This window comes from Bufo bufo, chromosome 9 (genome assembly GCF_905171765.1).
Source record: "Bufo bufo chromosome 9, aBufBuf1.1, whole genome shotgun sequence".
NCBI classification, from domain to species: Eukaryota; Metazoa; Chordata; class Amphibia; order Anura; family Bufonidae; genus Bufo; species Bufo bufo.
Window position 1 is genome coordinate 199,899,550 of NC_053397.1, and position 18,289 is coordinate 199,917,838.

Genomic DNA, 18,289 nt, shown 5'->3' on the forward strand with positions numbered 1-18,289 from the left:
CTGCCCCCTTAACCGTAACATCCACAGTGCCCTTCCCTTTAACTGTGACCTCCACAGCGGCCTGCCCCCTGAACCGTAACATCCACAGTGCCCTTCCCTTTAACAGTGACCTCCACAGCGGCTGCCCGTTTTAGTGACCACCACAGTACTCCGTCTCGTTAAGGCCTCATGCACACGGCCGTTGTTTTGGTCCGCATCCGAGCTGCAGTTTTGGCGGCTCGGGTGCGGACCCATTCACTTCAATGGGGCCGCAAAAGATGGGGACAGCACTCCGTGTACTGTCCGCATCCGTTGCTCCGTTACGTAGCCCCGCAAAAAAAATATAACCTGTCCTATTCTTGTCAGTTTTGGGCCGTCTGTTCCATTCCGCAAATTGCGGAAGGCACACAGGCGGCTTCAGTGTTTTGCGGACCGCAAAAAACAGAACGGTCGTGTGCATGAGTCCTAACAGTGATTTGCACAATAACCCGCCCCCTTAACAGTGATCTCTACAGAGCTCTGTTCCCTTAAAATGTGACCTCCACAACACCCCGCCCCTTAACGCTGACCTCCATAGCCGACCACCCCCTTAACTGTGACCTCCACAGTTCCCTGTCCTCTTAACAGAGACCTCTACCGCGCCCTCCCCTTTAACAGTAACCTTCAATACCCCATTTTCTTAAGGGGATGGGGTGTTGTGGAAATCACTTAACAGTGGCCTCTTCAGCAATCTGCCACCTAACACTGACCTCCACAGCGGACCGTCCCCTTAACTGTGACCTCCACAGCAGCCTGCCCCTAGGGTGGCCAGAGGTCTGGTTTTAGGCCGGACAGTCCAGCTTTCAGACTCCCTGTCCTCCATCCGGCGCAGGACCTGGACGGACACAGGGATGTTCTTTTGAACAGCTCACTCTCAGACAGCAGCACTGTGCTGTCTGAGTGTAAGCTGCAGGGAGAAAGTCACCCTCCCTCCCACCCCTGCAGCCGACAGAAGTTGATTTTTGCCTTCATTTTTTCAATTCCTGATGGCTGTGGAGTGGGAGGGGGCGTGGCTTAGCGGAACCTGGGGCGGGGTTTTTAGGTCTGTATTTTGAAGGTGGCCTGAATGGCCCCCCTACCTGCCCCCCGTGAACTGTGACCTCCACAGCACTCCGCTCCCTTACTAGTGTCATCCACAGCGCCCTGCCCCTTTAAAGCTGACCTGCAGCAGTGAAGAAAAATGGCTCGGTTGTTATGGAAACCTGGTGTAAAACAGTGTGTATGTGGAGACTAAGGGCCTGCGAGCTTCTATTGGCTGATAAGGGACATGTGACATACATACACACACATACATACATACATACATACATATATGTCCTTCTTTATATATAGATATACTTTCATTCATCTTTAACCACTTTAATAATGTTGTGCTAAAAATGATAATAAAAATAAAAAGTTTAAAAACATGAATCAAAGAAAAATTGCAACATCTAGAAATTGTATCAGTTATGGTATGGCGAAATGGGCTAAATACGAGGGTGAAGAAAGTGTAAAGGCCATCAAAAATGGCGCCAAAATCCCTTAGTAATTAATAAGTGCCTAATATTTAATCCAATCTGAAAAGAGTAATGGTGATGGTATAGGGATTTTTCGGTAATGGTGGGATGGATGGACCTTTTTGAACGGTATGTCCTAGTAAGAACAATTATATTAAATCGTTAGAATTCAAAAAGGTAGAATAAAAAACAGAACCTATGAACAGGACTCGCTGTACTGAGGAGGAGGTCTAAGGGATAGATTCGAGACTCCCAATAGATGCAACCTCCCCTGCCCGGATTGCTCGTAGGATATTAATTCGGACGTCGTAGTCAGATCAGTTTTTGGTAGACGAGGATAAAAACAAGTAGAATAAATTGACTCTCTTCACTGAGGAGGATGTCTATGGGGTAAACTCAAGACACCCAAATAGACACTGCCTCCCCGCCAGGATCGCTTGTAGTTCTTGGAAAGAACACGGCAGTATCCAAGATGCACTTCAGGTGGTTTCCTTTAATGAAATCTCAGGTGAGCTCACCTCCCCGCAACCCTGACCTTCAGCCGTGGCCCGCAGCCGCGTAAAGCGTTCTCTCTCTGAAAATTCAGGTACCCTCCAGTGTCCCACCCTCTGCATTTGGGATGCTCGTATTTCCTTCTTGATTTGATTATTTTCTATAGCTGATGTACTTGCATACGGTTCACACGGTCTTTTCTGTTTTCTCTACATTTTTCTTGCCATATTTAATGCGTATTTTAATACTAAATATCTTCCTGTGTTTCCAGGGGATATAAAACAAATCCTAGAAAACGATCTTCAGGTCCCTCCATCCAAAATGCTGTTAAAGGGCTGGAAATCCGGAGATGTGGAGGACAGTGTGAGTATAGACTGCTTTTGGCATGGTTCACCACTCTTTTCCTTTTGGGAAGGTTCATGCTATAGTTACCTGTCCCTTTAAAAATGCCAGGGACGCGTCGGGCTGCCGGCAGCTGCTTTTCAGGAGCTAAACTGGTTGCACTCAGCCAAATGCCACAGGGGCTCCAGTATAACGGGTGGTCTGTATAAGGGCTCATGCACATGACCATATGTATTTTGCGGTCCGTGTGCATTCCGTATTTAGCAGAACAGAACAGCTGGCCCATAATAGAACGGTCCTATCCTTGTCCCTTATGTGGGCTATAATAAGACATGTTATATTTTTTTTGCGGAACAGACATACGGAAACAGAATGCACACGCACTATCTTCCATTTTTTTTTTTGCGGACTCATTGAAATAAACAGTTCTGCGTATGGTCCGCTAAAAAACGGAACAGACGCAGATAAGAAATATGTTTGAGTGCATGAGCCCTAACGATGAGTAGCAAGTAACAACCAAGGAATGCAATAGGACATGAAGGGGTTGATCTGATATTGATGACCTATCGTGAGGATAGGTCATCATTAGGAAAAAGTGGACAACCCTTTTAAGGTGGATTTACGCAGCACAATTGTTGGGGAGATTATCGTGAACAAACATTTGTAGGAACGCCCGTTCCCAATAATCTGCTCCTGTAAAGGTGCCGCAGGTTACCCGACGAACAAGCAAAATGCACGTTCCATCGGATGAATAATTTTTCCATTGTTGTTTTTGGGCAGCAGATTGTCTTGTGCGAACAGAACTCTGCTGCGCAGAAACAGTGAATCGGTACGAGGATGAGTGACCGTCCCCATACAGTGGAGGGGATTCCTGAATGTAAATTCAGCTCTTTCCTCCACTGACTCGCCGGTCCCTTCCCGTAAATTGCCTGCTCGGTCAGCGTGTGTAAATCCACCTTTAGGCTAAATGCACACTATTAGGATTGCGTGCGGAAAATCTGCACCGTAAATAATGTACATTGTATTCTATGAGAATTAGAAATTCTCAATGCACACGATGCTGATTTTTTTTTCACGCGGATTTTGACCTGCGGTGCGGATTGAAAAATCTGCAGCATGTCCAATTTTTTTTTTTTCCTGACCAGATTTTCTTCATTCACTTGGTGCAGATTTTCCGCATGCGGATTTTACTAATTGATGCGGATTGACCGCACAGATTTGCCTGTGAACACCTGCAGATTTCAGTGCGGATTCTCCGCACATGAATCCTGAATGTGTGCATGTCCCCTTAGGGAGCAAAATAGGTCTTTAAGATGTATGACAGACTTCATTGCTAGTAGCCCCACCTTGTCTAAAGGGGAACTCAAAATTTAAGGCTATGTATGTGTTTTGCGGTCCGCAAATTGCAGATCCGCAAAAATAAACACGGATGACATCAGTATGCCATCCGTTGTTTTTTTCGGATCCATTGTAACAATGCCTAAAACGGACAAAAATAGGACGTTATATTTTTTTTTACGGGGCTACGGAACAGACATACGGATGCGGATAGCACACGGTGTGCTCTCCGCATTTTTTGAGGACCCATTTAAATGAATGGGTCTGCATCCTATCGGCAAAAAAAAAACGGAACGGACAAGGAAACAAAATACATTTGTGTGCATGAGGCCTAACCCATATCCCATTTCAACAAGTGTACTCAATCCATGTGTATTCAGAGAACCAAAGAGGCTCTTCCTTTTGGGTAATTTTGTTTTATCTTTCAAATTAAGGCTACATGCACACGACCGTATGTGTTTTGCGGTCTGCAAATTACGGGTCCGCAAAAAAACAAAAAACGGATAACATCTGCAGGCAGCCATTTTTAGCATGTACTGCTGGGGTCGGCAACCTTCGGCACTACAGCTGCTGCGAAACTACAATTCCCTCTTGCACATTTGCTTGGATGTTGTTGTGACTCCTGTAGAAGAGAATGGAGTATTCTGGGAGTTGTAGTTTCTGAACAGCTGGTGTTCCTGAGGTTGCTAACTTCTAATGAACCACATGAAAGGGAAGCTTGCAGGGACCTAGAACTTGTGTGGAAGAGGTTTTCGGGTGTAAATACATTGAGAAATATGGTATTCAGAAAGAGCACCATATTCATAAGGCACCTGAGGAAGGACTGCAACTTTATAAATTTTTTTATTTAAAAATTCCTTCACGTTAAAAACTATAATTTGTCAGACAATTCCTTCTGGGCCTACTGGGTTTTTGCCATGGGGCTGTTTGAGATCTGTGTATGCCCCTCCTGAGATGCCAGCGGCATGCCTGATGAATGCAATGGTGACAAGATATGGCCACGGACTCTGGATAAATGTGGTTATCCACCATGCCTTTGTAGTTTCTTTCCAGCATGTGGTCTCTCTCTGAGCTGTTCACCTGGTATCAGCAGTGATACCGAAGCCATATACTTGCACACAATTGTAGTTTCACCTGCCCACATAAAAAGATTCACTTTGTTGGGTTTGCATGACACAACTTCTATACATAAGATGTCTCAGAAGAAAGAGAATTCTCAGGCGAGGTACGTCAGCGAATCTGGAAATCCCCCTGATCTTACTTCCTTGACCGTGACATAAAAGATCTGTGTGAGTGCCATATGTGGCCACAAGGCTACGCGAAATCCGGTCCTGTCTGTTACAGTCAATAGCTCATCTATGAGCAGTGTTCCCCCAACTCCGGTCCTCGGGGCCCACCTACCGGTCATGATTTGAGAATATCTCTCAGAATGAATACCTGCGGTAAATCCTGATGCATTGACACTAGTTATATCATCTGCTGAATACTAAGGAAGTCCTGAAAACCTGACCGTTAGGTGGGGCCTGAGCACTGGAGTTGAGGAACACTGATCTATGAGACAAGATTTCATGATGTAAGTAGTTAAGCCAGAAAGCTTCCATACTGGCGAATTGTAACTTAGAAAGAAACAAGATGCGATATTAGTAATGTAAACCAAAGTATGGTTTTCTGGGAGGACATGCCAGAAAACACAGATCAGGACAGGTCCACACCGATCCCAAGAAGTTTGATCACTTGAATGAAAAGTCCTACAACTTATGAATATATAGCCATGACATTAAAGGCACCTGCCTGATACCGTACTGGTCTCATTAGTCAAGCCTTGTACTGCAACAGACCTCTGAAGGTGTCCTGTGCCATCTGGCCCCATGATATTAGCCGCAGATCTCCATGGTTTGGTTTCATGGATTGGCCTCTTTTTTCCAGCATATCCCACAGATGCTCGATCAGATTGAGATTGGGCATTTGGAGGCCAAGTCTACACCTTGAACTCTTCGTCACGTTCCTCAAACCTTTCCTGAACAATTTTTACTGTGTGGTCGGGACATTATCTTGCTGAAAGAGGCCATTGCCATTAGTAGAGACTGCTGCCATGAATCAGGGTATATGTCTGTATGTATAGGTAGGTCACGTCCACCTGAATTCCAGGAACCAAGTTTCTCAGCAGAATATTGCTCAGAGCATCACACGGCCTGCCTTTTTCTCATAGTGCATCCTGGAGCATCTCTTCTCCAGGTAAGTGACGCACTCGCACCAACTGCCCACATCATGTAAAGGGTCCATTCACATGTCCGTGAATGTGTCCGCACTCATTCTCTATGGGGCAGGGATGGATTCGGACAGCACACAGTGCGGCTCTCGAAAAAAATTGAACATGTTCTATTCTTGTCCGCAATTGCGGACAAGAATAGACAGTTCTATGGGGGTGCCGGCCGGGTGTATTACGGATCCACAATACACTACCGACGTGTGAATGGACCCTAAATGAGTGTGATTCATTAGACCACGCCACCATCTTCCATGACTCCATGGTCCAATTCTGGTTCTCATGTACCCATTGTGGGCATTTTTGGCAGTGGATAACTATGTCCGGTCTGCAGGTGCAGACCTTTGCTTCCCTCGCACATCAGAGAGCCCTGGGCACCCAGCCCTATTGACAGTTCACTGGTTGTCCTTTTCTGGACAGGTACTAACTACTGCATATGAGAGCACCCCACAATAAGGCCTGCCGTTTTGGAGGCTCCTTGACCCAGTCCAGAATTTGGCCCTTGATTTAAGCCTCATGCACACGACTGTTGCCCGGTTGTGGCCCGCAATATGCGGCACTGGCCGTGTGCTCCCCGCATCATGGATGCGGAACCGTTCAGTTAAATGGAGTGCTTCCGTGGTGTTTCAGTCTGTGCCTTCGCACCGCAAAAAAATAGAACATGTTTTACGGTGTGGATGGATCAAGTTGAATGGGTCTCGATTCGTCCCGGCCGCCACACGGATATTGCCCGTGCATTGGGGACCGCAAATTACGGTCCCCAATGCATTGAACGGCCGTGTGCATGAGGCCTTACTCAGATCCTAAGGGTACTTTCACACTAGCGTTGTTTGAATCCGGCTGGCAATTCCATCGCCGGAACTGCCCGCTGGATCCGGAAAAACGTGTGAAAACTGATTGATTACATTTTAATCCTGATCAGGATTGTGATCACAATGAAAAAAATACATTGGAAAAAACGGATCCGCCATTTATGGACCTTTTTTGGGTTTAACATGCAAAAGCCGGATCCGGTTTGACGGAACACACGGTGCCGTATCCTGCATTATTGCAAGTCAATGGGAAAAATGCCGGATCCGGCGTTCAGTCAAAGTGTTCCGGATTTTTGGCCGGAGGTAAAAATACAACATGCTACGGTTTTCTGAAAAGCCTGATCAGTAATAAAGACTGAACTGGATGCATCCTGAACGGATTGCTCTCTATTCAGAATGCATTAGGATAAAACTGATCAGTTCTTTTCCGGTATAAAGCCCCTAGGACGGAACTCAGCGCCGGAAAAGAAAAACGCAAGTGTGAAAGTACCTTTACAAATGCCCATTGTTTTCTGTTTCCAACACATCAAGAACTGACTCGCTCTCCTAAGCAGTCCAAAAGAGTCCAACGGAGCAGCAGCATGCATGCTCGACTTCCACTGTATTCACATGAGGGGGACACAGGACCCCCGCTCCTAGCAATCTAACCTTTGTTCTCTATCCTGTAGATAGAGGAGAAGTTAAAACCTTGGGACAACCCCTTTAAGTCATCAGGTTCCTTTATTTCAGAGAGTTGTCAGTTTGGTCTTACTAAAGCTTTCAGCCATGAATTGGTTAATGATCTCTTAACACTACCCCCTCTTCCAGTTTAACGGGCTTTTGGTGCGTGCGGAGGAACAGAGGCTCAGTGTGCAGGCCTATCATTTGAGCGGACAGTCGGACTATTTTTGGACGGTTGGGGCTTTAAATAGCACCAGGCCAGTGAATAAAAGCGCTTTTCTCTGCCATGATACACGCTGTTCCTGAAGGCTTCTCCTCTCAGCCCTGAACAGGTCTTAAGTTACCGAAAGAAAGAAAAACACTCATCTGGGGGAAAGGCCCTTGAATACAAAATGCATGAGCGGGAGGCCCTGACCTAGTACTGGGGTCGCACTGAGATTCCCATACATGTGTTGTGCTTAGTGCGCAGAAATCCGACCGCCGGGACCTTCAGCTCTTGCTTTCATGCAATGCATATGGATCCAAGTTATTTCCGTTTGTAGCTAGAAAGACTTTGGTTTAAGAGTTCAAAATACCATGAAAAGAACATTTTCCCCCAATCTCCTCCTCCTACCATGATATCGCATCTGAAAGCATTCTGCGAGTCCTAGTCTCACAGTGACTTGAAGGCCACAGTTTGTGTTTCTACCGCTCTTTGGTCTCATGCACATGACCGTATTTTTTCGTACATCCCTGTACTATGGCCATTTTTTGCAGATTGCACACGGACCCATTCATTTCTGTGTAGAGTAGTCCCAAGGTTCGTATATCGAAAAGCAAGAAATTGAGGGAATATGGTGGCATCTACAAGAGAATGTGTCGCAGTAGGTAATAAAAGGATGAAAAATTGCTTTTGACTAAATGAGTGATGTATGTATAATGAGACGAACAGGACCGTTGAAAGTAAGACGTGGTACATGAAGAGTTGAGGCAGGTAAATTAAGTAGGTATAAAAAGGTGGTATCGATAAGCGCCAGATTGATTCCCTGATGGACAATGCATTGTCCGAAACGCGTTGGAAGTTTGGCACTTGTAGCGATCCGTAGCTTGTATAGTGACGTCACTAGGCCGCTCCACGTGAGCGCGAGCTCTCAAATCCATCAGCCTGGAGTAACGCCACCGGCCGGGGCGTGCTCCAGCGAAAAAGATACCAGACCCGCCAAATCCTGAAATCAAGCCTGCAATAGGAGTTGAGTAGAGATCACGGAGGAAGTTTCAATAGCAAGGTAATCCTGATTTATGTATTGAGACGTAACTGTGGTCTCTCTCTGGCAGGGTTAGCAGGAAAAGTAGTGGGGAAGGCAGTGCGCGGTATCTTGGATTGCAGTGTTTTATTACTTCCATAGAATTTCCATTATATTTCTGTTATATTAGACTGTATATTACAATGCCATGCATTATAGCAAACACTTCTTCGGTTACTTAAATGAGTTAGGCTACTTTCACACTTTCCGTTTTTGATAATACTACCGGCTGCATCCGTTATGAACGGAGATGGTTGTATAATCTTTAAAATAGCCATGACGGATGCGGCATTAAAACCCATTGTAAGTCAGTGGGTGCCCGATCAGTTTTCTATTGTGTCCGAGAAAACTGATCCGTCACCATTGACTTACATTGTGTGTCATGCCGTATCCGTTTTAGCTCCTCATCCCATACCGGACAGAAACCCGCTGCTTGCAGCGGTTTTCTGTCCGCTATGGGAATGCATTCTGGTTCGTCCCGTTCAGTTTTGTCCCCATTGACAATGAATGGGAGAAAATGGAAGCGTTTTTCTCTGTTATTGAGATCCTATGACTGATCTCAATACCATAAAAGAAAAACGCAGATGTGAAAGTAGCCTGAAATTGACGGCCATTCCTCAGGAAAGATCATCAATGCCAGACTGGCGGGGGTCCAAGTCCCGGCATCACTGCCAATCAGCTTTTCGAAGAGGCCTACGCGCTCACAGGCGTCAATATTTAGAATATTCTGGAATATATTGTAGTTAACCTGATTATACCTGGTGTGTGTCCACAGACCTATCCAGATATTTGTCGATAAAGCTAGTAATTTAGGAATTGCAGTGCATGGCGCGGTCTGCTTCCAGCCCCACACACTGTATAGTCATCAGTGCTGGTGGCTGCCTGAAACGGCTGATCGGCGGGCCTGCCCGGTATCTGAACCCCACCGATCTGATATTGAGGCTAGGTCATCCGTATCTTTTACCCTTTTAATTTATTGATCACAGAATGTGTTTTATATGCGAGGCCGCAGCTGATGTTCTGGTTTGATATAGTGTTTGTATCTTATGGAGACCCTATGTTAATCGATATGCTATCCGATTTTTCTCTTTAGACCGTCTTAAGGACTCTGCACTTGCCAAAACACAATAACCTTTATGTCCTGACGCCAGACTTACCGCTTCCATCTATGTCCGGCCAGTCCAGGTAACGCATTCATTTCTGTCATTGCCTGTCTTCAGATTGGTGGAATTGTATATGTGGGTCTGTACACATCCTTCGGAAGGCGACACGCCAGCCTTTGGGTATTGCATCATGTTTTTGTTTGTACAAAAATTTTGTATAGAACCCAAGGACCATAGTTAGAAGAAGCTCTGCCTGTGTCTCATATCCTATAAAAAGTATCACTGGGGTTTTTACAGTGTCGCATCAATCCGACATGAGAGTTTAAAGGCCCCCTCCCCTATACACATTAATGCATTGTTGGCCGAACCTGCTCTTCTCTATAGGACCGGACGACATTCTAATGGGGATCTTCTGACTATCCCCCGACAGATTATGTGGGTGCAGAGCAGGATCTAGCAAATAGAATATTTTTTTTTCCTTTGGGTCTTTTTGTTCTCCCGGGAGATGCTTATATTCCCTATGAAATAACAATTGTGGAAACTCAGAACTTTGCGTTGTGCCGTTCCTCTGCTATTCTTCCTGAATACTGCCAAATAATTTAGCAACTGGGTGTTACCATCTCCCTTGTTAAAAAGGTGTAACTTTCTATAATCTGGCTCTGTACTGAGGAACTGATTGGACAATGTCAGAGTGTGCAGGGACCAACCCCCAGGTGGTAACACCCAGTTTATTTGGCAACAGGACAGCCCAACCAACATTTTTTAGAAAAGATGTTCCAAAATTATTATTTTATGGGCAATACTAGTATTTAGTAAAAGGACATAGGGAGAGATTTATCATAGACTGACATTTTATGCCAGTCTATGATATCCTCTGCATTGTCCAGTGGTAGTTACTAATTTATGACAAGGCGCAGGAGCATCCTCCGGCTCTCCATGCATCTAAACCGAAATCACTGGCAGCTCAGAGCTGCCATGGATTTCTGTCTTCATTTAAAGGGGTTGTCCGGGTTCAGAGCTGAACCCGGACAGAGCCATAATTTCACCCAGGCAGCACTCATGATGTTGGCATTGGAGCATCTCATTCTCCGATGCACTCCCTTGCCCTGCGCTAGATCGTGCAGGGCACGGGCTCTTTTGTATACAATAACACACTGCTGGGCGGAGGCTTCCGCCCGGCACTGTGTTCGGTGAAGTCACTGGCTCTGATGGGCGTGCATTACCGCTGCCCTTGCCATTTTACTGGCTAGGGCAGCGCTAAAGCCCGCCCATCAGTGCCGGTGACATCACCGGGCTTCCTGGCAGCCCCATGGAGAGCCCGGTTTGTCACTGGAACCCCTGAAAATGCCTTTGCCCTGCGCGATTTAGCTCTGAACCCGGACATCCCCTTTAAGTCAGTGTAAATGAAGGTAACTAGGCCCTCTCTATGCCCCCTTTTCAGAAATTGGCGAGTGTAGCATAGAAGCACCAATTGCAACAATACTTGTTGCATCTGACCTTTAAAAATTCTGAATGATAAGTTCCCCCATAATGTGAGAAGAGGCGACATCTCCTCTTTGACCCCTTAGTGCAGGGATGGCCAACCTTAGGCTTTCCAGCTGTTACAAAACTACAACTCCCAGCATGCCCTGCTGTAGTTTTACAACCGCTCCAGAGCCGCAGTTTGGCCATGCCTGCCTAAGTGCAAAATGATCTACATGTACATTATCTGTGGGGTGCGTCTCTTGCAGAATGCTGTGCATGTATGCCGTTCTGATTGCACAAGCTTGTGATCACTGCAGGAGCCTGACTTTGACTGACAACTGGACTCTCCCTTAGATGTCACTGTCAACAGCAACCCCAAAATCTAAATGGTTACACATTATCCGTCCCTACCGTTATGCGAACACAGCTTGTGATAGTTTGCTGTAGCAACCAAGAGCCTGACAATGGCCCGCAGGTATGCCATGTTAGTACATCTATTAGGACCTGCCATCACACTTACAGGTATAATATATTGCAATAAAGAAGTGTATTTTATGAACCTTTAAAGCATATAAATGTTTGTCTCCTGATGGGACAAAAGGAAAAAAATAAATTTAAATGTTTAAAAATTCTTACAAAAAAATAAAAAAATGGCACAAAAAATGCTTTATGTTGAAAAGTAAAAAGATGAATAACAAAAGTACACATAATTGGCATCGCCTTATTCATAACAAATCACAGTTGTATTCAAGCCACATAGTGAATGGCATAAAAAAGAAAAAACTAGAATTGACATTTTTGTTCATGCCGCCTACCAGAAAAAGGGATAAAAAGTGATCAAAAAGTTGTAGCATTTTGAAAATGCCAACTCGCCCTGCAGAAAAAAATCTTTTACAAAGCTTAGTTGAAGGAAATGGGAAGACAGAATATGAAGACATAAGAAACAATTTTTTTAAATAAAAATCATACTGACCTAGAGAATAAAAGTAACATAGTCTAAAACGCCTGTCTTAATCAACCTCTAAGCTGGCGGTGGAGCTGGCGGAGTTATAAAGAGGCATCGGCCTCTTCATAACTCTTCATAACTCTCCCCCAGTTATAAATGTAAGACGGCTTCCTTGTGCGATTTTGTGCGCGTAAACCAAGCGAAGAAAAATGGTAAATAAGAAGGGCCTGCCTGTCCCCTCCCCCATCCACTTTTTTAGACCTGGCGTGAGCGGGGAAAAGTCGCAGATTGTGGCACTAAGGACCTTTGCCAGAAATACGCCTAATATAGGCATCCATCAAGTTGATCCACAGGAAGGAAGAAAAAAAAACATTTTAGGGGGAAAGAAATTCCTTCCCGACTCCCTGGATCAGCAACCTCTCCAGAAATCGAGTAGCTATAGCCTGTAATATTATTACACTCCAGAAATACATCCAGGCCCCTCTTGAACTCTTTTAGTGAACTCACCATCACCACCTCCTCAGGCAGAGAGTTCCATAGTCTCACTGTTCATACCGTAAAGAATCCTCTTCTATGTTTGTGTATAAACCTTCTTTCCTCTAGACCAGGGGTGCTCAACCTGCGGCCCTCCAGCTGTTGCAAAACTATAACTCCCAGCATGCCCTAATAGCTGTAGGCTGTCCAGGCATACTGGGAGTTGTAGTTTTGCAACAGCTGGAGTAGGGTTGTCACGATACCAAAATTTTGATTTGATTTCGATACCATAAAAAAATGTATTGCGATATTCAATACTACACGGAAAAAATAAAACGCCAAAAAAGCCGCCTGCATTCCGCATTTTATGGAACGTCCAGCCCACAATAGAACAGTCCTATCCTATTTTTTGGGGGGACAAGGTGACTAAAAATGACGAATCGTGCGGTTTTGATTTTTTTTTTTTCTGTTACGGCGTTCACTCCATGGGAAATATTTTTTTATATTTTATTAGTTCACACTTTTTTAGGCGTAGCGATTATGTAATATGTGCATTATTTATTATTTGTTATATGTAAAATTGGGAAAGGGGGCGATTTTAACCCCTTAAGGACACAGCCTTTTTACACCTTAGGACCAGGCCATTTTTTGAAAATCTGACCAGAGTCCCTTTAATTGCTGATAACTTTAAAACGCTTTGACTTATCCAGGCCGTTCTGAGATTGTTTTTTCGTCACATATTGTACTTCATGACACTGGTAAAATGGAGTCAAAAAAATTAATTTTTTTTGCACCAAAAAATACCTAATTTAACAAAAATTTGGAAAAATTTGCAAATTTCAAAGTTTCAGTTTCTCTACTTCTGTAATACATAGTAATACCCCCAAAAATTGTGATGACTTTACATTCCCCATATGTCTACTTCATGTTTGAATTGTTTTGGGAATGATATTTTATTTTTTGGGGATGTTATAAGGCTTAGAAGTTTAGAAGCAAATCTTGAAATTTTTCAGAAATTTACAAAAACTCAATTTTTAGGGACCAGTTCAGGTCTCAAGTCACTTTGCGAGGCTTACATTATAGAAACCACCCAAAAATGACCCCATCTAAGAAACTACACCCCTCAAGGTATTCAAAACTGATTTTGCATACGTTGTTAACCCTTTAGGTGTTGCACAAGAGTTATTGGCAAATGGGGAGGAAATTTGAGAATTTCATTTTTTTGTCAAATTTTTCATTTTAACCCATTTTTTCCACTAACAAACCAAGGGTTAACAGCCAAACAAGACTGTATCTTTATTGCCCTGACTCTGCCGTTTACAGAAACACCCAATATGTGGCCGTAAACTACTGTACGGCCACACAGCGGGGCGTAGAGTGAAAGGTGCGCCGTTTGGTTTTTGGAAGGCTGATTTTTATGGACTGGTTTATTTACACCATGTCCCATTTGAAGCCCCCTGATGCACCCCTAGAGGAGAAACTCCCTAAAAGTGACCCCATCTAAGAAACTACACCCCTCAAGGTATTCAAAACTGATTTTACATACGTCGTTAACCCTTTAGGTGTTGCACAAGAGTTATTGGCAAATGGCGATGAAATTTGAGAATTTCATTTTTTTGTCAAATTTTTTATTTTAACCCATTTTTTCCACTAACAAAGCAAGGGTTAACAGCCAAACAAGACTGTATCTTTATTGCCCTGACTCTGCTGTTTATTGCCCTGACTCTGCTGTTTATTACCTTTTTTGGGAAGTAAGGTGGGCAAAATTTCAATTTCATCATAGTTTTTTATTTTTTATTTTTATGGCGTTCACCGTTCGGGTAAAGTAACATGACCGTTTTATAGATCAGGTCGTTACGGACGCGGCGATACCAAACGTGTAGGGAATTTTATTTTTTTCATTTTTTATCAGTGATAAATGTGTTTTTTGATTTTTACTTTTTTTTTTACTTTTATTCACTTTTTTTTTTACCCAGACCCACTTGGTTCTTGAAGATCCAGTGGGTCTGATGTCTGTATAATACAGTACAATATATATTGTACTGCACTGTATTTTACTTACACTGAACAGATCTATGCCTTTTAGCACAGATCTGTTCAGCACCATGGACAGCAGGACGCCTTTGAGGCGTCCTGTTGCCATGGGAACCTTCCCCGTCTGCTCAGTTCTGGTCAGAACTTCGCAGACGGGGAAGGGTAAGGAGGGGATCTGTCTGGGGGCTCTCTCCCTCCCCATCGGGGGGCTGCAAAGGCACAGCAGCCCCCCGATGGGAGAGGGAGGGAGCTCCCTGCGCTGTTAACCTTTTCCATACAGCGGTCCGTATGGACCGCTGTATGGAAAGGGTTAAACGGCTGACATCGCATCGCAGATGCAATGTGCTGGCACCCTGGTATACCCACTAGAAACCAACGATTATACAAGGGGAGGCGGGCGGGGGATTGCGATCCCGCCTCCCGCACCGCCCGCAACCCTCCCCCTGCACCTCCCGCCACCATAAAATCATTCGGGGGTGCAGGGGAGGGGTGAATAAAACGTTTTTTTAGGCATATAAAGTATCTGATCCCCGCGGTAACTGCAGAAATCGCAGCAAACCGCAGGTCTGAATTGACCTGCGGTTTGCCGCGATCGCCGACATGGGGGGGTCACGGGACCCCCCCGCGCATTTAGCCTAGGTGCCTGCTCAATGATTTGAGCAGGCACCGGGTTCCGATCACTGCCAGCCGCACGGCAGTGATCGAAAATACACAGGGCGTAGAACCCTTGTCCTATTCACCCTAATAGATCTCTGTTAGGGTGAATAGGATCTCACACTCTCCCTGCTGCCCTGTGCATAGTACACACAGCAGCAGGGAGATTACCATGGCAGCCAAGGCTTCAGTAATGTCCTGGCTGCCATGGTAACTGATCAGGGCCACAGTTTTACACAGCTGGGGCTCCGGTCGGAACTGCCACTGCCACCAATGAAGATGAGGGGAGGGGACCCTGTGGCCACTGCCACCAATGAATATCACAATTGGGGGGGGGGGGGTGCGCCTGTGGCCTCTGCGCCACCGCGCCACCGATGATGCTAATACTGGGGGGGAAGGGTGCACTGCGCCACCAACAATACTAATACTGAGGGGTGGGGGGGTGTAACAATGAGGAGTGTTCCTTCCTGCTATTGGAATGGAGCTGCGAGGTTTTGCATTATTGAGGTTGCAGGGGGTTTAAATGCGCTGCAGTTTAGACTCCAGTGAGATCTGAGACTCCTTCCTGAGGTTCGGGTGACCCTGTGATCACAGCAGCACTTGTGCACCCTGCAGCATTTATTCACCTGCCATCTTCATTGCAGTCTTATCCGTCATCTCCTTGCAGGCGTCGTTCCGTCTGTCTCTAATTTGCTCCCTTTTTCTGTCTTTACTTACGTCACTTACATCTACATCCCACTTTATCTTCATGAAAAATGCAATTTGCAGAAGTTGCAACTGTCACAAGAATAGAGATCAGGTTTGTGTATGAGGGGAAATGTACAACCTTACATGGCGACCTTTTAAGGGTTTTTCTGAGATTTTTTTTTAACTGATGTCCTAACCTGTGGATAGTTAATCGGTATCTGATCAGTGGGCGTCCGACACCCAGGACCCCCGTCCATCGGCTGTTTGAGATGGCACTGGTGCTCACAGTAGCGCCGCGGCCTTCTCTCAGCTATTCTTAGGCCGTGTGACATCACATTCATCGATCACTATAGAAGTGAATGAGGCTGAGCTGCGATACCAAACATGACCACTATACAATGTACGGCGCTGTGCTTGGTGAGCTGAGAGAAGGCCGCAATTGCCTTTTCAAACAGCTGATCGGTGGGGGTCCCGGGTGTCGGACTCCCACCGATTTAGATACTGATGACCTATCCGGAGGATAGGCCATCAATTAAACAATCTCGAGAAACCCTTTCAAGATGAACGCCAGGATGTTAGCCTCTGCTCGTCGGCATCTCCAGCACTATGGTATATGGTAATGTCCTCACAATTTCTTTGCTGTCTAGAGAGAGACATTATATTTGGTGGCTCAGTGGTTAGCACGGGTGCCTTGCAGCGCTGGGGTCCTAGGTTCGAATCTGACCAAGGACAACATCTGCATGGTTTGTATGTTCTCCACGTGTTTGCGTGGGTTTCCTCCGGGTTCTCCCGTTTTCCTCCCGCACTCCATAGACAGATAGATTGTGGGCCCCAATGCCGAATATAGTAGCGCCATTTCAATTAATTTAGAGATGGGGACGAATATGATAGGTGTCTGGGCCGCTTCACTATGAGATCACTACATCGGCGCTGAGAGCAGGAAAGATACGGACCATGTCAGTCCACCTCAATGTAGTTCATTCCACAGGAGAAACAGCAGGGGGCGCTGACAGGAGAAACAGCAGGGGGCGCTGACAGAGAGGAAAATTTAACAAAAGTAAAAAAAAAAAAACTAACAATATTTTTAACGCATATATATTGCCATAATACTTTATTGCACCCCTCCTGACATGTCTGCTTTAGTAACTGTTTGCATCCCTCATGTATTCCTCATGTAAAATTCTGAAGCTTCTTTTCATATAACTCTTTGTTATGCCAGTCCTCTATTCCATTATTCCTACTAGAATTTTATGAATAAATTGCTAGCAGTCTGCAATAAAGGTCTGACACGATCCAGTCACTGGTTGTATAATGTCTGTGCAGGAACACAACACGCAGCTGGCAATTCATTCATAAACCTTATTGTAGGAATAATAGAGGAATGGCACAACAAAAAGTCCAAGCATTGATGTAAAATCATTATGTCAGGAGAGGGGACAGGTTCTTTTAAAAGTCAAATTCCTCTTCAAAGTAAATTAAACTACTTGAAAAACCTCTGAGATGATCAGTATGTTCACACAGGAATTTATTTGCCTCTTCTGGGGTTATTTATTTTTATTTTTTTTTATTTCTGTTTATGCAGGAAGCTCCTTATCTGTGTCTAAGGCCGCATTCACACCGTGGATTTTCGCGGATCATGGTCTGTGCAAACCCGTCCTGCTGAGTGCACAAGCGCACAGCGTCATTGGTTGCTATGACGCCATGCGCTTTGTGCCGCCGCTGTACAGTAATACACTTGTATAGATCATATATTACTGTACAGCGGCACGAAGCGCATGGCGCCATAGCAACCAATGATGCCATGCACTCAGCAGGCCGGGCTTTCACGGACCATGGTCCGCGAAAGTCCACGTGTGTGTGAATGCGGCCTAAGGCTCTGTAGCAGATTAGCAATAATATGTCGGTGCAGTCTGTCCTGACAGAGCGCTTCGGCTTCCCTTTATAATTACAACTATGAAAATACAAATGATTAAAGGTTTTGTCCCACAAATAATATTCTACGGTTTTTAAGGAGGCCCCTGGATCTTAATACTTTTGTAATTCCAATCCGTTTTGCCGGAACACTTAATACACTTCATTGTAAATTAATGCCGGATCCGGCAAGTGATCAGTATTTTTGGCCGGAGAGAAAACTGCAGCGCGCTGCGGTATTTTCTCCGTCCAAAAAACGTAAGCGGGACTGAACCGATGCATCCTGAACGGATTGCTCTCCATTCA

The 18,289-nt window shown here is 45.1% G+C and overlaps 1 protein-coding gene across 2 annotated transcripts in view; it reads left to right on the top strand.

Annotated features, from left to right (window-relative positions):
* The window catches only part of FAF1 (Fas associated factor 1), a 303,897-nt gene that overhangs the window by 51,088 nt on the left and 234,520 nt on the right, over positions 1 to 18,289 (top strand). For both annotated transcript variants that reach the window (XM_040407595.1, XM_040407596.1), the window contains exons 5-6: positions 2,281 to 2,372; positions 9,804 to 9,895. In XM_040407595.1, coding sequence (XP_040263529.1) covers positions 2,281 to 2,372; positions 9,804 to 9,895 — 184 coding nt within the window. The remainder of the gene's footprint in view (positions 1 to 2,280; positions 2,373 to 9,803; positions 9,896 to 18,289) is intronic.